The sequence below is a fragment of the Salmo trutta genome, chromosome 9, assembly GCF_901001165.1.
Source record: "Salmo trutta chromosome 9, fSalTru1.1, whole genome shotgun sequence".
NCBI classification, from domain to species: domain Eukaryota; kingdom Metazoa; phylum Chordata; class Actinopteri; order Salmoniformes; family Salmonidae; genus Salmo; species Salmo trutta.
The window spans coordinates 31452572-31473799 of record NC_042965.1 but is presented as its reverse complement, the minus strand read 5'-3'; the positions used below and the strand labels follow the sequence as shown (position 1 = coordinate 31473799).

General features: G+C 41.0%; 2 protein-coding genes across 8 annotated transcripts in view; one reads left to right on the top strand and one right to left on the bottom strand.

Moving 5' to 3' along the window:
* Nucleotides 1-5648: 5648 nt before the first annotated feature.
* LOC115200403 (39S ribosomal protein L41, mitochondrial) lies at nt 5649-7076 on the bottom strand. The gene is made up of 2 exons (XM_029763455.1): nt 6954-7076; nt 5649-6262 (listed from the first exon to the last, which is right to left on the bottom strand). Exon 2 carries the CDS (start codon nt 6222-6224, stop codon nt 5817-5819), a length of 408 nt encoding a protein of 135 aa, XP_029619315.1. The 5' UTR covers nt 6225-6262; nt 6954-7076; the 3' UTR covers nt 5649-5816.
* The window catches only part of LOC115200401 (patatin-like phospholipase domain-containing protein 7), a 30675-nt gene continuing 15651 nt past the window's right edge, over nt 6205-21228 (top strand). For 2 of the 7 annotated variants that reach the window (XM_029763446.1, XM_029763445.1), the window contains exons 1-25: nt 7078-7154; nt 9583-9635; nt 9792-9878; nt 10137-10233; nt 10489-10562; nt 10806-10903; nt 11048-11188; nt 11583-11742; nt 11988-12068; nt 12338-12466; nt 12810-12890; nt 13380-13554; nt 14003-14095; nt 14202-14305; nt 14434-14592; nt 14851-14928; nt 15199-15404; nt 15559-15690; nt 16081-16204; nt 16401-16590; nt 16757-16906; nt 17040-17103; nt 17227-17395; nt 20281-20463; nt 21054-21172. In XM_029763446.1, coding sequence (XP_029619306.1) covers nt 7088-7154; nt 9583-9635; nt 9792-9878; nt 10137-10233; nt 10489-10562; nt 10806-10903; nt 11048-11188; nt 11583-11742; nt 11988-12068; nt 12338-12466; nt 12810-12890; nt 13380-13554; nt 14003-14095; nt 14202-14305; nt 14434-14592; nt 14851-14928; nt 15199-15404; nt 15559-15690; nt 16081-16204; nt 16401-16590; nt 16757-16906; nt 17040-17103; nt 17227-17395; nt 20281-20463; nt 21054-21172 — 3014 coding nt within the window. In that variant the 5' untranslated portion in view covers nt 7078-7087. Of the gene's footprint in view, nt 6285-7077; nt 7155-9582; nt 9636-9791; nt 9883-10136; nt 10234-10488; nt 10563-10805; nt 10904-11047; nt 11189-11582; nt 11743-11987; nt 12069-12337; nt 12467-12809; nt 12891-13379; nt 13555-14002; nt 14096-14201; nt 14306-14433; nt 14593-14850; nt 14929-15198; nt 15405-15558; nt 15691-16080; nt 16205-16400; nt 16591-16756; nt 16907-17039; nt 17104-17226; nt 17396-20280; nt 20464-21053; nt 21173-21228 lie in introns of those variants that run through there. The other 5 variants (XM_029763447.1, XM_029763451.1, XM_029763448.1 and 2 more) reach the window with 5 other exon arrangements.

Sequence of the window (21228 nt, the reverse complement as noted above, 5' to 3'; positions counted from 1 at the left end):
TAGTGTTTGAAAATACATGCTGGCTTTCTTCAGAACAAGGAGATCATTCAAGATTGACGTCGAAATTGGACGTCTATCCATGTCCTGAAGACACCGGGAAATACCTTCAAAACCGGCCACTAGAGGTGAGAGGGAGCTCTGTTGCCATAAAGTAAGCTTGGGTTTTGCTAAGGTGTTGTGTACAGGGCTGCTGAATGGCTGTAATTACATGACTCTGGATCAGAAGATTGCATGTTTGATCCCAGTCGTGATTGGTTTTGTTTGAAATGTATCCCAAACCTTAATCCTTATCTTAACCATTCAGAATGAGTGCCTAAACTTAATGTTTTAACCCTGTCCCAAACTTTAACCCATACCTTAATCATTCAGAAAGAGTGCCTAAACTTAATGTTTTAACCCTGTCCCAAACTTTAACCCATACCTTAATCATTCAGAAAGAGTGCCTAAACTTAATGTTTTAACCTTGTCCCAAACTTTAACCCATACCTTAATCATTCAGAAAGAGTGCCTAAACTTAATGTTTTAACCCTGTCCCAAACTTTAACCCATACCTTAATCATTCAGAAAGAGTGCCTAAACTTAATGTTTTAACCCTGTCCCAAACTTTAACCCATACCTTAATAATTCAGAAAGAGTGCCTAAACTTAATGTTTTAACCCTGTCCCAAACTTTAACCCATACCTTAATCATTCAGAAAGAGTGCCTAAACTTAATGTTTTAACCCTGTCCCAAACTTTAACCCATACCTTAATCATTCAGAAAGAGTGCCTAAACTTAATATTTTAACCCTGTCCCAAACTTTAACCCATACCTTAATCATTCAGAAAGAGTGCCTAAACTTAATGTTTTAACCCTGTCCCAAACTTTAACCCATACCTTAATCATTCAGAAAGAGTGCCTAAACGTAACCCTTAACTTCAACATTTGAAGTTTGGAGAAATGGAACGATTCAGAGCAGCAGGATGTTTTGGTGATTAAACCAATGCACTCATTATAGTTTACAGTAAACGTATATGTTGGATCAATGGTTGTGTGGTGAAATATGTCTACAAACAAAATGGATGCACAATGAAAGGTTTTGAATGTAAAACTGTCTGTGTTACGTGTTACCAGTTTGGAGTTCTGTACTAAGAGTTTTGAAAATTCACCACATAGTTGTGAAAATAGTACCATAGCGATTAAAATAAACAGTATAGTGTAGTGTACAAGGCGATGCTGAAATACCTGGGTTGTATATAACAATATATTCCATTCATTATCTGAATTTCATTGATACACTGTAAGCTGATGAATTTCAAGCAGAGAGACAGGCGATACTGCATCAGTTGACAAGTCACGTAGAAAAGGTGATCTTGTACAATGTTGCATGGGGCATAAAAGGCATACAACACCTTGCTAAGTTTTTACTGTAGTCAACTGCTTTACAATACCCCTACTTCTGATTGTCTTATGTATGTACTGTATGAGGACAATAAAACTGTAAGGCTGACATATTTCTCAACTTGCTCACAACCTGCCATTGGACACTTTTTTTTTTAAAGTCAAATACTATATGGAAAATGATATTTACCACCTACTATTCTTTCCATTCAGCACTTTAAAAAGAACAGATTTGAAATTTGTATCTTTAATTTTTTGCTATTGTATTAAATGGTAGTTAAAATGACTAAATGGTGAGCCTATCACTATCTGGTGTATTGGTGACTAAGCAAAATGTGCTCATGATATTTCACGGAAAACTTAGATTTTCCCTGAATGACTCAGGGCTGAAAAATGTGTGCACAATTAAAAGTGCTGAACATAAGATAGGGGCATTACAAGTGTTATCACCTTAGAGTTGTTTTACTTTAATACTGTACATCTGAAAAAATTGCCAAAGTGATTGAAAAAAACTGTAATGAAAATGTACAATACGTCTGTAAAGTAGAAACAAAAATAATTTTATATACTCGAATGTACTACTATGATGATGACTTATGATTTTACTTCAGAGTAAGTTTTATACAAATCTGATATTGACAAGATCAGAGATATACTGTATGCAACAAATCAAATCAAAGTTTATTGGTCACATACACAGATTAGCAGATGTTACAGCAGGTGCAGTGAAATGCTATTGTTTGTAGCTCCTACAGTGCAGTTATACAATATCAATACAATACTAATATGCAAATAATACAGAAAGTCCAAAACAGAAAGAAATACATCCCCATGAGTGTACCACCCTCATTCAGGCCATGGATGGAGCGTGCTATGATTTCAATCCAGACCAACAGTAAAAAAAACTCTGGAACATTTTACTGCAGCAGACTATAAATTACGGTTAATTCTGGGAACATTGCTGTATTTCGAATGGTACTGTAATTCATCCCCACAGAATAGTGTACCATACAGTATCTTTAGAGTGCCAAAAACCTTTTGACCACTAGTGGGTGCATTGCATTGTTGTTTCTGGTATTTTGAGGTGTATACATTTGTTTTTATTAAAAATATTTTCCTTCTTTATTATTTTCCCCTAACCCTATCACCCCTCCCCTAATTGGAGTAAAGTAATGGACAAGAGTACTTAGGCTTTTACATACTATATACATTTTATGGACATGGTATATTTTACATTAGTTATATTTTTTTGTTCAGCTACCCTCAACCCCTCTCATCTATCTCTGAAAACCATCCAGTTTTGATTTCTAATTGCCATATATTTTTCAACTGTGCTGTGATGTTTCACAAAAGTTCTGAACCTTTCTATTCTCATAGTTTCTAAGATTGTAAATTAAAGATAAACATTTTTGCTGAGTGTTATTATATTATTGATCGATTGACTATGACTTTTCAAATCACCCAGCTAAACATTGTTACTTTACTTTCTTTCATTTGATTACATTGTGAAATATGTCTTCAATGATCACATCTCTGATCACACATGGGACAGAAATTATGGAAATTTGATGTTCAGTCAATTTTTGATGGGTAGTGCAAATGTATTGCCTAATGTGAAAACAGTACAGTAATTTACAGTACTGCAGCATAATACATTCAAAGAACAATTTTAAAACATTGATCTTAAATGTTTTGCTATTGGATTAACAGTTTTTTAAATGACTAAATTGTTGTATTTTGGTGATTAAACCAATGGACGTATTATATTTCACAGTAAACATATTTTAGATTAATGGTTGTGTGGTGAAAAATGTCTACAAACAAAATGAATGCACAATGAAAGGTTTTGAATGTAAAACTGGCTTCGTGTTGCTAGTTTGGAGTTATGAAAATTCACAACATACTTGTAAGAAAAAAAAACTACCATCTGGGAATAATCTATTCTGAGTAAAATATATGCAAACACACACCCAACATTCTCCCACAGATTACATCACATGACAGCTGATTCTCAAATATTTTGATATTTTCTTGTGAACCTATTTAATCATGGGACAACGGTCAATGTTGTGGCATTTTGTCGCCCTCTACTGGACCACACAGTTCATAAAAAGGCACAGAGATCACAATAGCAGAGTACATGGTACGTACCTTCACCTCACCTTCGAGCAAAGTGTGGAAACTGGGGCTTGACAGGGGCATTACGTGCACATGAAAACTTACCCCTTTACCACAACTTCCATGTCTGATTGATTTTTAAAGGGGCATTCCAACAAAAAAGTTGAGTAAAGTACTATATCCAATTTGTAAGTCGCTCTGGATAAGAGCATCTGCTAAATGACTTAAATGTAAATGTATATAACTGTAAAAGCGGGTAATGTTTTGTCATTGTATCAAACCGGTATTTTTCACTTCTTCCTCTAGATGTGGGCAGAGTGTGTTCCGTCTTAGCTTCCTACATGCTCCACAACTCTCTGGCCTATAGGGTCAACTGGTCTCCCAATCTCCCACTGCCAACTTCAATAAGATGACACAGGACGTTGTGTTACGTACCTGAGAGTTTATCCCCACCACCTGCTTGCTCTGTTCTCTGTGGCATGCCCACTTCCCTGTCCCAACCCTTCTATGACCGCAAGCTGCATGTGTGGCACTGTGACTGGACTCCACAGGAGGTCACTTGCACTGTGAAAGCCCAGGGGGGAGAGAGGAGCAACGGGAGAGGGAGATGGTTGCCAGGCAGGAGCACCAGCAAAGTAGAAGTTGAGACTTTAGTCTCATTGGTCAAACCCATGAAATCAGGAGGCAGAGACAGAAAAATGCAAATATTTCACCTGTGAGGAACGTACCTGCATCGCCTATTTGAATGTTCAAACAAAACAACCAGCACCAGTTTCAATTATCATTTTTTCAGAGCTTTTTTAAATTTTTTATTATCAAATCTTGAAGATAGAGCACTTACAGTAAAAAGCAAAAACTGTGATACAAAAAACACTGTCACATGTTTAGATTTTTTTACTGAAAGTGCTATATGTTGAAAACTTTACTGCTGACGTATCATTTTTGGGGAGCATATCAACAGTGGACTAATGAACATTATACAATGTTTTTTGAGTGAACTATCCCTAAATTATGCTTGCTTCCCTGACAAGTGCATCATGGACTTGTTACAACTGTGCTGAGAAATGTTCCAGGAAAAACCCTTCTTCCATGTATATATTACTGAACAAAAAATGTCAAAGATTGTAAACATTCTGTGTAACAAATTTGAGAGAAATAAGCATGAAAGAAGTATGGAACATTTCTGAGACCTTGGATTTAAGATCATGAAACACGGGCCACTTTACATGTTGTGTTTATTTTTTTGTATATATATATATATACACACACTGAAAAATTTGCCATGGGTCCTCAGATCGTCAAATGGTTCTACAGCTGCACCATCGAGAGCATCCTGACTTGTTGCATCACTGCCTGGTATGGCAACTGCTCGGCCTCCGACCGCAAGGCACTACAGAGGGTAGTGCAAACGGCCCAGTACATCACCGGGGCCAAGCTTCCTGCCATCCAGGACCTCTATACCAGGCCGTGTCAGAAGAAGCTCCTAAAAATTGCCAAAGACCCCAGCCAGACTGTTCTCTCTGCTACCGCACGGCAAGCGGTACCAGAGCGCCAATGTCTAGGTCCAAGAGGCTTCTAAACATCTTCTACCCCCCCAAGCCATAAGACTCCTGAACATCTAATCAAATGGCTACCCCTCTTCTACAGTGCTGCTACTCTCTGTTGTTAACATCTATGCAAAGTTACTTGAATAACTAACTACATGTACATATTACCTCAACTAACCCGGTGCCCCCGCACATTGACTCTATACTGGTACCCCCCTGTATATAGTCTCACTGCTGTTATTTTACTGCTGCTCTTTAATTACTTGTTACTTTTATTTCTTATCTGTATTTTTTAAAACTGTATTGTTGGTTAGGGGCTTGTAAGTAAGCATTGTACTGTAAGGTCTACACCTATTGTATTCGGCACGTGACTAATAAAATTGCACACACACACACACACACTTTACAATACAAATACTGTATTTGGATCCTCAGGTTTCTCTTTTGTATGTCAGACTTGGTGGACATCTAAGCTTAATTGGATATAATCATGTACTATGATCAATTGACCGTAATGATTTTGCTTAGTGCAAACCTCGACTACATTCAAATAACCTGTAGCCAACATGCATATTGAGGTCTAAAAAAAATAAAAGATCAAAACATAATATACATGTTTTAATAAGAAGTGCACATACTAGTACTTTCAGCAAGCACATTCACAATACACCAGGGTCCAGTAAAACAACGTCTTGACCTCCCAACACAAACAAAATAAGTCAATGATCCTTAACGCTCAAAGTTCCAGATGGATCAGATTTGGTGTACTACTTAGCGTATAAAGTTCTTGGGGTAGAGTTTGAATAACTTTCCTTCCTGTGTAGGTTCAAATCCGTATTTCTCCAGCTGTTCCTTATCAAAGGAGCCTTCCTCAAAGTCTTTCTGGATCTGTGGGGCCACAGTCTCAGAGAACAGACCCTCAGGGGTGACAGCGGGCTCTGTTCCAGCCGGGGTGCGGTACGACACGTAGGGCTTGAGTTTGAATCCCTCCAAGTTTGGCACCACAAACTGAGGGATCATTGCCTGTACTGGAACAAATTTTCTGCTGGAGGTCAGTACTCCCGTTGGCTGTGCCCCTCTGCCTTTGTAGTGAGTCCTTGAGCCACGCTTGCTGGTGAATTCAGCCATACGATCTGCTCCTCTCACAAGGCCCCTTCGAAGAGCATTCAATACACCCATCGCATCGAAGAGTTTTGGTCTCGAGCTGGAGGACAAACCTGTATGGAGTCAATAAAATGGGTGAGATTACAACTGATAGTTTAAGCCTACTCTGGAAACAATATTAAGCAGCTAACTCACTGCAGTTAGCTCCTCACTGTGGTGAACCTAGCTACCTTTATGCTATCAGTTCTTTCACATTCGCTTAAATTAAGTAAATGAGACTAAGATGAAGAATGAGAAATCAATTGTTATATTCTTGACTTCCCAGTTTGCTACCCTGTGCAAATTAGTCAATTGTTGAGCAACTACTGCTTCGCTTTCTCGCTAGGTTTTTTTTAGCTAGCTACCAGTAACTAACGTTAACGGTCGATGTTATCATGCTTGTACCGTTAACGTTAGACACGACTCTAATTACCACATGTTCCATGTAGTGATTCTTCAGGAAGAGATGGCTAATAATTGAAAACGTCTGAACATAGTTTCGTTGCTGGCTGTTATAACTAGCTAGCTAGATGTTTTTTGTCCCTTGTATGTTGATAGCACGAGTTACCTAGCTAACTGTAGCTGTCAAAACACATGGCATGGGTTAACAACACACTCTCCGTTTCTAAACAGCTGTAGTGCGGACATTAATTGTTGAAGTAGCTAACTAGATCAACATTTGGGTAAAACGCACGACAGGCACTAGCTACATGACTTAGATTAATCTCACTTTAGCGATAATACGTGGAAATTCTACACACTCACCTTGAACAGTGCCCACGGGAAGATAGAGCGCACACGAAGACACCGACGTCAGAATAAAACGTTTTGTTATTGGTTGGATTCAGTCAGTGGTAGCCAATTGGAATTCCAGATACTGGCAGTGATTTAACAAGGGAATGAAAATAAATGTGCACAAGACTTTGACAGTGGAGAATAAAGTGGAACGTTTGGTAATACGAGCCAGTAAGTGATAATATTTTAATTTAACCATATAGTGTAGTGCAATTCCTTTGTGTTTATTTGACTGCATGGCAACAAAACTGCATAGCGGGATTTCGAATGTATATTTGTCTGTCAGTCAGTCCATTGAGTTCTGCGTGGCAGTTGTTACACAAATGGCCATATAGCCGAGCGAGTTAAAGTTGGTTTTATATTCACACATTCGGACATTCAACAGACATTCGCCAAAAGCCATTTAAAAATGTAAAAATCAATAACTAATTTACCTTTTGTCACAGACACATCAAACTAGATATAATTTATTCTATAAATGTCTAGCATACTTTTACAATCGGTTTTGAGTAGAAATTCCAGTTTTTATTTTATAGAAATACATACAATCTATAAAATCCCATTTGAAGTGGTATAAATCAATAACTAATTCACCGTTTGTCACAGAAACATCAAACCATGTATGATTTGTTCTATAAATGTCTAGCATACTTTTACAACCTTTGCTTTGAGTAGAAATTCCAGTTTTGATTTGATTGAAATACATCAAATCTCAAATATTGCATTTAAAGATGAAGAAATCAATAACTAATTCAGTGATTGTCGCAGAAAAAAAGGGAAAATATGCATTAATTTGCAATAACTTTAAAGAAATGTTCATTTCAAGTGCAGTTTGTTCTAAATGAAGTTACACAATGTTTGCAAATAGTTATTTCTGCAAGCAATGTGAATTGAAATGGATATGGTAATACCTTCACAGAACAGCGCAAACTGGCTCTAACCAGAATAGAAAGAGGAGTGGGAGGCCCCGGTGCACAACTGAGCAAGAGGACAAGTACATTAGAGTGTCTAGTTTGAGAAACAGATGCCTCACAAGTCCTCAACTGGCAGCTTCATTAAATAGTACCCGCAAAACACCAGTCTCAATGTCAACAGTGAAGAGGCGACTCCGGGATGCTGGCCTTCTTGGCAGAGTTGCAAATAAAAATACATATCTTTGTCCAGTGTCTGTGTTCTTTTGCCCATCTTAATCTTTTATTTTTATTGGCCAGTCTGAGATATGCCTTTTTCTTTGCAAATCTGCCTAGAAGGCCAGCATCCCAGAGTTGCCTCTTCACTGTTGAAAACAAGGACATTTCTAAGTGACCCCAAACTTTTGAACGGTAGTATATATTTCCTTATCTCCACTTTGGAATGCCCATGTTGATCCTCTTGGTTGTCTTGGTCCTCTTGATCCATCCACCTGTCTTCTTTGTTAGTCAGGCCTTATCCCTTAGTTTTTTCCTGTAATCTAATTTAATATGACTGAAGATGCAGAATTTTATGCCAGGCACCTTCTAATAGGGTATAACAGACTTGTTAGAACTTTGACCACATGGCCTCTAGACAGACTACATGCCCTCTATCAAATCAAAACTGTAATGTTTACTCAAAACAAAGGTTGTAAAAGTATGCTAGACATTTTATAGAATAAATCATACATAGTTTTATGTTTCTGTGACAAACGGTGAATTAGTTATTGATTTATACAGTGTTAAATTGCATTTGATAGATTTTATGTATTTCTATCAAGTTAAAACTGGAATGTTTACTCAACAAAGGTTGTAAAAGTATGCTAGACATTTATAGAATAAATCATACATAGTTTGATGTTTTTGTGACAAACGGTGAATTAGTTATTGATTTTTACATTTCTTTATGGATTTTGGTGAATGTCTGTTGAATGTCTAAAAGCAACTTTACCTCGGTATATAGCCGTCCACTGCCTGGACCTATGAGCACCAATTTAATATCTGGGATTAAATGTAATTGATTGGAAATATAGTCTTATTCTTCCATATTTCTTCCATAGATACATTAAGGCAAGGGAAACGTTCGTAGAGTGGTATGCCTGTGTTTTGTCAATTTGTTGATCAAGGCACAGCTAGGCAAAAAGTCCAGTTCTTGAAAACAATCCTGCAGTGCACCTGCTCAGTATTTTATGAACTAGGTTAAATCAGCCAAATTTGATATTTGATATACTCAGGTCTTATACAGGCCTTATTTGATTTGACTTTAAACCATTGTTATGCCTGTCATGAACAATCTGTTTACTTTGGTGTGTAGTGTAGCCTCCTTGTTTGTGGGTGAGTCTATTCAAGTATGCAAGTGCAGTGGCCAGAGGGTGTCTGGTTACAGAGTGCATCAGAAAGTCACACTGTGGCAGTCCTCTGTGACTACAGCCAGTGAGTGATCCAGTGTTCTCATTTCTAATCTGTTTTGTTAGGGGAAGTTTTGCCTTAATTACTTTTTAGGAGTTCAATAATTCACACAATGCACCTTTAACCCCATTCCCTTCTGATTAGGCATATCACTGTATGGAATGATTGAAGTGTGTGAGAAAGACTTTCTGATATTTTCTACAGTCTCTTCCACTGTGACCTTGTTTTGTTGTTGCCAGGAATGGATGACAAGGTGGATGACAAAGATGAGGACAGCTGCAGTACATACCCAGTAATAAACCAAGTTTTATGTCTCCTACCCACTCTATGAGGCAATAGTCTACCCTGTCTAATATGCAGTCTTTGATTCCATTCCTCTATCTAACCTCCTATATGCCTGGTCATGAATACACATCAGATGAAAGTTTGTTTCCTTTTGGTTTTGTAGAGCCTGGTGCCTCTTGGCAGTGAAATCAAGGCCAGGATGCAACATTGGGTGGAGGACAGAACAGAGACTGCTATGCCATTGCCATTGGTAGGTAGCTACCCAACACTTTATTCTCCAGCACTTACTCTGCAAAAAATGCTTTTGTGGCTGTTCTTAGATCAGCATGCCAAAAGCCTACTGTTTCTGTGTCCCAAATTGCTCCCAGTGTAGGCCTACTAGGGCTCTGGTCTAAAGTAGTGCATTTTATAGAGAATAGGGTGTCATTTGGGACAAACCCCTTGCCAATATATTAGTGTGGATGTGGTTTGGTTCACGCAAAATAATCATCTTCTTTTCCCCTCCCAGTGGACTGGTGTGCTGATCGTAGCTGTACTGGCTGTGATGGGAGTGTCTCTCATAGGCGTTGTTGTGTTTTTATTCTACCGAAGATGCAAACAGTACAGTCTGTATTGCCTGCCTCCATTCCCTCATAACTGAAGAGCTTACTATTTGATTTAGTTGTTAGAATCAGTTGTTGTACAGTAACTACCTACTTGTATTAGCAAATATTTGAAACCAAAATATTTGAAACCAGTAAAATAGTGAACATTGTTCAAGTTTGTAACATTGTAATGAACCCCCCAAAAAACTGTAAATTAGCTCTAAAAGCCATTTAGGCCTAATACATTCATGACATCTTTCTGTATGTGTTTTTCAGAGGAGCAGCAGCCTCACTATCGCTTCAGGAAAAGAGACAAAGTTATGTTTTATGGCAGAAAGATCATGAGAAAGGTCAGTCCCTCACATATTTTGTCTAGTGTGTCTCCCATAACTGTTTGGCATTATTGTCAGTATAAATAGCACATAGAGACACAGTGTCTGTATGTTAGGCTCTACTGTAGCCTGGTCAAGCGGACTGAGCACTGCGGTTTCATTTCACTTCACTTGTCAGAATGTGAGCTACCGCGAGATCAGGCTGGTTCCACAGAGTATATTTAAATTTTTAAAAATTCTCCCTGTTTTTCTCCATACCAGGTGCAGACCTTGTCTTCTACCTCAACCCCTATCTCTACCTCAGGGTCCCAGAAGCAGCGAATCAGGAAGAGAACTAAAGTCCTGTCTATAGCACGAAAGTGAGTCATGACTACACTGTGTATTCAGATGATACCTGAAGTGATAACCTCTCTTTTCCTGATGGTGAACAATTTGACCAAGTTTTGTTAGTTTTAAGGAGGAGTTTGAACGCCACGCACTAAGGCTAACACTTTGTGTCCCAGAATCCTACGCATTAGGAAGGAGCCTTCCACCCTGGTGGCTAAGGAGCCCCCTCCCTCTCTGCTGGAGGCTGACCTCACAGAGTTTGACGTGCAGAACTCCCACCTGCCCTCTGAGGTGCTCTACATGCTCAAGAACGTCAGGTGAGGGAACTGCAAACATACGTCAACACCTAGACCAGGGATACTCAAATCTGGACCTTGAGTCCAGTTACACTGATAATTCTCATTCTTGCACTTTAATCCAGACCGTCATTGTAAATAAGAATTTGTTCTTAATTGACTCGCCTGGATAATTATTATTATTATTTAAAAAAAAATAAGTTAAACAACAACAAACCCAGGACACCTGGTGAGTTCAATTAACTACCAGGTAAAAACAAAAACCAGAAGTGTACCTAGACTCAAGGTCCAGATTTGAGTATCCCTCACCTAGACTGAGTAAATGATGGGTTCTCATGTTGTAAGGTGTTGCATTACCAACAGTTGTGTTAGCAAAGCCTATGAGTGATAACCCCTGTGTAATCCATCTCACCAGGGTCCTGGGCCACTTTGAGAAGCCTCTGTTCCTGGAGCTGTGTCGTCACATGGTGTTTGTGCAGCTCCATGAGATGGAGCCTCTCTTCCGTCCCGGGGACATAGACGACAGCATCTACGTGGTGCAAGATGGCCGTCTGGAGCTCTGCATACATGAGAGTGTAAGGTCTCCACATGCTATATCTATTTGGTGCTGGAGACAATGTTATTTCACCTCAATGAATAGGAAAATGACGAAGGTATTTACAGTGATTGAAAGGAAATTGTATTCCATATTTGACAAACATTTCGCCCCAAGGTCATGAGGTGAAGTGATCTCCGCCATTACGATGCGTTTACAACTACATGTATTGTGTATGTAAAATTTGACCGTCAAATGCAAATTAAATGTATTTTGTTGTTATAGGATGGGACAGATGTGGTTGTGAAGGAGGTGTTGCCAGGAGACAGTGTCCACAGTCTGCTCAGTATCCTGGATGTCATCACTGTACGTTACGCTTTCCACTCTGTCATTTACCCTTTGACTCAACTAGCGCATGTTTATATATCCGCTCCACTCTGATAAGTACCTAAGACACAGGAGGCTGGTGAGGGGCAAACGACTCATAGTAATGGCTGGAATGGAAAACCATGTGCTTGATGCATTTTATACCATTCCATACAAGGAGCCCGTCCTCTGGTTTAAAGTGACACCAGCCACCACTGAACTAAGCTAGAATTAATTCCTCTCGTCCTCTACCACCTTATGCATCCCAGGGTCACTCAGCCCCCTACAAGACTGTATCTGCCAGAGCTGCAGCCCCTTCTACCATCCTGCGTCTTCCAGCTGCTGCCTTCCAGTGTGTGTTTGAGAAATACCCAGAGACTCTGGTCCGCGTTATCCAGGTACTGTGACTATCAATGACAGACTGTCCTGGTGTGCATCCCAAATGGCACTCTATTCCCTGTATAGTGCACTACTTTTGACCAGGGCCCATCTGATTCAGTGCCATTTGGGATGTGGTCTATAGACATGGAAATCAGCGATTTATATAATATTACTTAAATACTGGAGATTACACCCCTGACTGGTTTGTATGCAACTGAAACATTATTCTGTAGCTACACAGCTAACCGCAAGATACAACATCGCTGAGTATTTAGTATTTTCAGGGAAACAGCCTGGCTGTACTCTGTTCTGCTCTCCTAAAACAGTGGGGCCGTTGTTACATTTTGTTGTCCTTTCTAGATCATCATGGTGCGCCTGCAGAGAGTGACCTTCCTAGCCCTTCACAACTACCTAGGTCTCACCACCGAGCTCTTCAATGCGGTATGAGACACACACACACACATACACAGAGACCTCAATAATGAAAGATGATCCATGACTGGGTAATCTCGTGGGCAGCCTACGTAAACATAAATCGTATCGTAGATCTGACAGACACACTGTATTTATACTATGGCTGCCGACAGCTAACGAGCAGAAATAGTTCCGGTGCTTGGGTTTTTCGACACTTGTTATTTGGACAAATTATGTTTTCGCAGGTTTTAGCATATTTAGAATTCTCAGAAGGGGACGGGACATTCAGCCCATAGACTGTCCCGTAACTTGCAAAGAGAGAGGGTGGAGCGCCTCGTTCCAGTTCCGCTCCTTATTCTAGCATCTCCCAATGTCTTCTTTTAACATGTATGGACCCAGCAGCTCACCAATTACTCAAGACTTTAGTTCTGGGTTAACCTGAGATTAATGACTGGGTATTTAATCTTTGAAGGGAATGCATAAACCTGATGGTTCTCTGTGTGTGTTGTGTTTCAGGAGAGCCAGGCAGTCCCCTTGGTGGCAGTGCACAGTGTGATAGGTGAAGCCAACCCTAACAGGGGTCTACACAGACAGCACTCCCGGTCTGAAGAGGCTGGGCCTGAGAGAGGGGGTTCTCAAAGACAGACTCAGTCTGAAGAGTCTGGCCATGAGAAGGGGCCCAGTGACACAGGTCAGTTATTATGGGATGGTCATCTCACTGGTCAATCTCAGCATCATAACATTGAATGATCATTTATCCTTTGGTTTGCATAGGGTTCCATAATTCAGGTAACTTTCTCCCCAAAAAAACTAATCCCAGTTGAAAGATTCCTGAAATCAGGAGGGTCAGGAAATCAGGAGGGTATCCGGGAATCCTCGGATATCCTCGGATCCTCAGCAGAAAATCCGGGAATCCTCCAACTGGGGTTTTTGGGAAAATGTGGCAATTTTGGGAAAGCTACTGGAAATGTGAAACTCTAGTCTGGATTATGTCTGGATTACATTTGGAACACTTTATCATGTAAATATTGATCCAGATGGATGAATGTGGAGGTTGTTATGTTATGTCACTATGAACAATGGTGGCTTTCTGGAAACACACATACTCATTGTGTTGCTGTATGGTTGTGGTGTTTCAGAGAATGGGGAGAGGAAGTCCTGTCTTTTAGATAGCATCCCCACCACTAAAGGAAAGAGGTCTCGCTCTCAGTCCACTCCTGTGGCAGTGTCAAGTAAGCATCCTTTACCTCATATATACATATATATACACACACACACACACCTGTACTATACAAGCCCTGCTCCGTGTGTCTGAATGCTCTCTCCTCACACTCTCAGGTGTCACGTCTGCTGACCTCAACATGACGTATCAGCGAGCCAGAATACGAGAAGCAGCAGCTAAAGCAGAGACACCACCAGGAAGTCCCCAGGTCCCACACAAGGTATATGATCCACTGGGATCTTAATGGACACCTCTCACTATGTAGTAACAAAAAAGTTATAAATATACATGGAAAATCAGAAAGGCTTTTCTCTTTCTCTCTCTCTCTGTCTCTCTCTCCTTCATCAGTCCATTCTGAAGAAGAGTGTGACTATGCTGCATACGCCCTCTGCTGTGTATCACTACCATGAGGCTGGAGAAAGTCAGTCAGGCCACATCCACCACAGCAAGATCAACACCATCTTCCAGGCTGCCAAGAAGGACCTGCAGCGCCTCATACAACTACAGGTACTGCATGGCTCCCTCTGGGTCTCAGTATTCACTCTAACTCTGGCCCCGGAGTGACACACCATGTGCAGGCTTTTGTTCCAGTCCAGCATTAACACCTGATTCAACTATTCACAGTCCCGATTGAAGACTGTTATTGCTTGATCAGTAGCTGGCCTGGAACAGAAGCCGGCACACACTGCATCCTTCCAGAGACTTTGGACATTCCTGCCATAGAGTCAATGTGTATTTTCTGACCCTCTCTTCTCTCTCTGTCAGGACCTCAGTCTGCTGGAGGGCAGAGTGACTCTGCGTCAGGTCAAAGCTGGCTGTGTGGTGAACAGCCAGGGGGACCAGGTCAGTCTGTCTGCATGCTGGTGGTGGTCCATAGCCCTGAGGCCAGAGCTCAGCTCACTACAACGTCTACTTCTTCTCTCTCAGCAGCACTGGCAGAAACAGTCGTCCGTTTGTCTCTGCGTGTTATAAGTGGTTTATTTATGCATTTCAAGTAGCACCCTATTCCTTATATTGTGCACTGATTTTGACCAGGGCCCGTAGGGAATAGGGAGCCATTTAGGATGCACCCATTGACATTAGGAACATCTGTGTCTCTGTTCCCTCTGGCAGGATGTGAGTGTGCAGTTTGTGATCTCGGGGGCGCTCCATGTGTACCAGAGGACGATCGACCGTGAGGAGGACACCCTGCTGTTTCTCACCCACCCGGGGGAGATGGTGGGTCATCTGGCCGTGCTGACCGGTGAACCCCTCATCTTCAGCGTCCGAGCACACAGGGACTGCACCTTCCTGTCTATCTCTAAAGCTGCCTTCTATGAGTATGTGTCCCCAGTGCACAGACACTCTCTGTCAATGTCTGATGGCAATGTTGTCACTGTAATTGTCATCTTTGTCCCAGAGTCCCACCTGTTGGTGTGCATGTTTTTGTGCACAGTAGTTGCTATCTGAATATGTGAATGTGTGTCTATGTAGGATCATGCGCGAGGAGCCCAGGGTGGTGCTGAATGTGGCTCACACCGTGGTGAAGAGAGTATCCTCCTTCGTCAGGCAGATAGACTTTGCTCTGGACTGGATGGCTCTGGAGGCCGGCCGCGCTGTCTACAGGTACCTGCTGAATAGCATCAAAGTACATACAGATGTAAGATCTTAATTTGTGCCGGTTTGCTACAGCAAGAAGATAATCCTGCACCAACAGGAAATGTGAATTATTATGTTGATTAAAATTAATGGAATTTTTTTAGGAGATAATACGTTTTTTGTAAGGGAAAATCAAGTCTGATATTTCAAAGTGGAATTACATACTTCAGAAGCCTTTTTAAACCTCAAATTTAAGTTATTCTGCAACAGGGTGATCAAATTAAGATCCTTCATCTGAACAGAACACTAGAATGGACATTGGCATCGTAGCAACATGACATAATGGCTCTCTATGCTAAATGGACTCATGTGCTCTATCTGTTCCTCTGTCTCACCTCTATACCCACCCGTTCCTAGGCAGGGAGACAAGTCAGACAGCACCTTCATCGTCCTCAGTGGCCGCCTACGTTCTGTCATTGCAAAGGATGATGGGAAGAAGGCGTTGACTGGGGAGTATGGTCGCGGTGACCTCATTGGGGTGGTGAGTGTTCTAGAATCCCAGATTATTTATGGGTTATGTATTTACCTGTAGTTTGGTCCCAGATCTTTTTGTGCTATCATGTCCATTTATTGTCACCCATTGTCATAGCATCTGGGACAAGACTAATTTAACTTGACATTCCAGAGATAGAACCCTTTATTAACTGTTGTTCATTTAACTTGTGTGGTGTCCTCAGGTGGAGGCCCTGACCCATATGAGCCGAGCCACTACAGTACACGCAGTCAGGGACTCTGAGCTAGCCAAGCTGCCTGAAGGGGCCCTCAGCTCCATCAAGAGGGGGTATCCACAGGTAGTGACCAGACTCATCCATCTGCTGGGTCAGAAAATCCTGGGGAATATGCAGCAGGGTAACGGACCCTTGGCAGGTTAGTGTACATTCAAAACATGTGTGTGCCATGGGGATTGTGTGTCTGTGTGCCTGTGTGTGTGTGTGTGTGTGTGTGTGTGTGTGTGTGTGTTCTTGTATTTTGTCTGTGTTAACCACCCATGATGTCTCCCCCATACCACTGTGTTCCTTCCCCCTGTATGTAGCTAGTGGCCTGTTCCTACACACCCCCAGCAGTAAGTGGGATTCAGGGAACCCGGCCTCTAACCTGTCCACTGTGACCATCCTGCCTGTATCATTGGAGGTACCTTTAACAGCCTTCACACTGGAGCTGCAACATGCACTCAGTGCCCTTGGTACGTACCACGCTAGTACTCCTCCAGTTCCACCAATCCCAGGGACTCAAACAGCTTTCCCATTGTGGGACAATAAAGTGAACTACTGGTCAACATTCAGTATGTACCATTTTTATTTATGTTGGTCCTTTAGGTCCCACCTTACTATTGACCAGTGACATCATCAAACAGAGACTGGGTGCTGCCGCACTTGACAGGTACAAATGATGTCATAATGTCAGGCATGCACTCTCTTATCTGCTTTAGCACATTAGTGTCAAGATCAGCTCATTGTCATAGTTGATGAAAACACAAACACATCTCACCTCTCTCCTCTATAGTGTGCATGAGTACCGTCTGTCCAGTTGGCTGGGGCAGCAGGAGGACATCCACCGCATTGTTCTCTACCAATCAGACGATACCCTAACCCCCTGGACCCAGCGCTGCATCCGTCAGGCCGACTGCATCATCATTGTAGGACTAGGAGAGGCTGAGGCCACTGTGGGCGAGGTACAAAATGCATAGCGTTTTTACAACTTTTTTCTTTAACTTATATGGGCTAGCGTCCCACCTGCGGGACACAGCCAGTGAAATATCAGGGCGGAAAATTCAAAAACAACAAAATGTCATAATTCAACTTTCTCAAACATACGACTATTTTACACCATTTTAAAGATACACTTCTCTTTCATCTAACCACATTGTCCGATTTCAAAAAGGCTTTACAGCGAAAGCAAAACATTAGATTATGTTTGGAGAGTACATAGACAAAAATAATCACACAGCCATTTTCCAAGCAAGGACATGTGTCAATAAAACCCAAAACACAGTGAAATGAAGCACTAACCTTTGACGATCTTCATCAGATGACACTCCTAGGACATTATGTTATACAATACATGTATGTTTTGCTCGATAAAGTTCATATTTATATCCAAAAACAGCATTTTACATTGGCGTGTGATATTCAGAAAATGTATTCCCACCAAAACGTCTGGTGAATGTGCACATCAATTTACAAAAATACTCATCATAAACGTTGACAAAATACATAACAATTATTTTAAGTATTATAGATAGACTACTCCTTTATGCAACCGCTGTGTCAGATTTTAAAATAGCTTTACGGAGAAAGCACATTTTTCAATATTCTGAGTACATAGCTCAGCCATCACGACAAGCTATTCAGACACCCGCCAAATTCGGGGCAACCTAAACTCAGAATTAGTATTAGAAATATTGTATTACCTTTGCTGATCTTTGTCAGAATGCACTCCCAGGACTGCTACTTCCACAAGAAATGTTGTTTTTGTTCCAAATAATCCATATTTATGTCCAAATACCTCCGTTTTGTTCGTGCGTACAGATCACTTATCCAAAGGCATAACGCGCGAGCGCGGAACGAGAGATGAAAAGTCAAAATGTTCCATTACTGTACTTAGAAGCATGTCAAACCCTGTTTAAAATCAATCTTTATGGTATTTTTTATGTAAAATTGCAATAATATTCCAACCGGACAATAGCATATTCATTCAAGAAGAAAAATAAGGAGGGGCGAGCTCGCGGGACCGAGCATATCCAATCCCTTTGTTGCCAGGCAGACCACTCAGTAACTGAGCTCCTATACTCTGCCCAGTGACAGGAAAATGCTCAAACCACTTTCTGAAGGCTTTAGACAGCCAATGGAAGCCTTAGGAAGTGCAACGTCACCCCACAGACACTGGAGCTTCGATAGAGAATCAAAAGAAGAACTACAATCCTCAGACTTTTCACTTCCTGCTTGGATGTTTCTCAGGTTTTTGCCTGCCATATGAGTTATGTTATACTCAGACACCATTCAAACAGTTTTAGAAACTTCAGAGTGTTTTCTATCCAAATATGCATATTAGTATATTCTAGTTTCTGGGCCAAAGTAGTAACCTGTTTAAATTGGGTACGTTTTTCATCCGGCCGTGAAAATACTGCCCCCTGGCCCAGACAGGTTAACCTTTATTTAACCGGGAAGTCCCATTCAGAAGACCTCTTTTACAAGGAGAACCTGAAGAAGGGCAGCTCAATAAAGAATCAACATATAAAACCTTATCTGCCTAATTGGAATTAGGATAGTCAAGGGACTACTTTGTTTAAAGCAATATCTTATCAAGTGAAATTACTGGTAATTTGTGTGTGTGTGTGTGTGTGTGTGTGTGGATTAGTGAAGTGTAAAGGGATTCTTAATTAGCTTTGTTAGGTTTAACCCCTATTAAAGTAAGTCTGTTAATTAGGGGTTGAATGACTGCGTAATGAGGAAGGAGATTAACAAAGCTTGTCTCTTTTACCCTTTAGAGACAGACTTTACAGTGTGTTGCCTGTAAAATAAAAAATCTGGCAATGTTTTTTAGAACCCAATTCACACAGTCCCATTTTTACCACTTTCTTGCCAAGATAAGCCTTTATGTCTCCTGTGCACATGCCGGCATGTTTAGGAGTATGAGTAGATGTGGGCCGAAATGGTCAGACATCTATTTTAATAAATCAACTGAATATACAACATCAAAAGAAATCCATTATTCATTTGTTTTAAGAAACATTCAAAGAATAATGAAATGCATTTTCAAATTAACAGAATGGAATATTTTGAGCTTAATTATGTTATGCCGCCATGTGCAGCCATGGCGGCATCATCCAAATGTTATTTTGTTCATTTAAACAGACAAAACACACCTACCCTGATTACAGTCAACACCCATATATTTTATAGTAAGAATATAATGGAATATTAACGAATAAAATACAAAGAATATTTTTTCCACACACAACTGTCATATAAAAAAAAGGTGATATTTTGAAACTGAGCCCAAGGCAAGCTCATGATTTTTTAAATACACGTTTCGTATCTTTTCTACCCTCACTCTGTTTTGTTAAGGAGCAGGCATACAGTCTTACATTGAGTCTCTTCATCATGATACCCATAGAAAAGAATAGCTTGTGATCATATTTCACAAACTCCACAGGCTTTTGGACTATTTCATTATCTGCTGTCTGATTGCTGTGAAGGGATAATATTGATGGGCACCCAATCCCTCTTATACAGTGTACCTCTTATAAAGCTACTACTGAATGTTTGAACACATATGGATCTGGTCCAATAGTTTATTATTACATGATGGACAGGACGTTGTGTGAGATGCAGCTTGTGACAGAAGACTTTAGAGTTTCACAGCTATTTGTATTTCCAGATAACATTTCCACCCAGCGGTCAGGGACATCATGACTTGGGATGTGTTGCAGATGGCTATGGGGCTCTGGTCCAAAGTAGTGGCCTATATAGGAAATAGGGTGCCATTTGGAAAACAACCTTAACTCCACTGTGGGTATGACCCTGTTGTCCCTGTGCTGTGGCCTCTGTCCCCTAGTTGGAGCGGATGCTGGAGGGCAGTGCTGTGCGGGCACAGAAGCAGCTGGTTCTGCTGCACAGGGAGGATGGTCCCCCGCCCCAGGGCACTGTTGACTGGCTCAACATGAGGAGCTGGATCTCCAAACACCTGCACCTCTCCTGTCCACACAGGGTCTTCTCCAAGAGGAGCCTGCCTAAACTGGTACCTTATTATATATTATATATATATATATATATATATATATATATATATATATATATATATATATATATATACATACATACATACATACATACATACATACATACATACATACATACATACATACATACATACATACATACATACATACATACACACACACACACACACACACACACACACACACACACACAGACAGGGACACACAGGCAGGCACAGGCAACGCAAGCACACGCGCACACATACACACACTTTTCCAAGAGCAGCGTGTCCAAGCTGGTACACACACACCTCAGTCAGAATAATCCCAGCTCCTCTCACTAGGGAATATTCAACCTACTTCTTGGTCTTGGTTCAATCTGCTTCACTGCTCATATGATGTAGGTCTCAGAAAGAAGCCTTTAAAGGACAGCCTTGACCTAGTCTGTTTCCCAAATGGCACCATGTTTCCTATATAGAGTACTACATAGCACTCAAAAGTAGTGTACTAGGGAATAGGGTGCCAATTGGGATGAATCACTAGTTTGCAGACTCTTCCCCTCTACCTCTGGTCTTGTGTTCCTGCTGTGGTCCTGTGTGGTCATCCTCAGAGAGAGATGTACGAGCGTGCTTTCCAGAAGCCTCCGGACTGCCACTCTGACTTCAGCCGTCTGGCCAGAGTACTGACAGGCAACACCATCGCCCTGGTGCTAGGGGGAGGGGGTGCTAGGTACTGCTACTCTCTCTTTACCTCAGACTCCAGTGTAACATGCTCATGAACATGCA

What these genes read in the sequence shown, in the direction of transcription:
- LOC115200403 (XM_029763455.1), bottom strand. Translation starts at nt 6,224, where the DNA reads ATGGGTGTATTGAATGCTCTTCGAAGGGGCCTTGTGAGAGGAGCAGAT.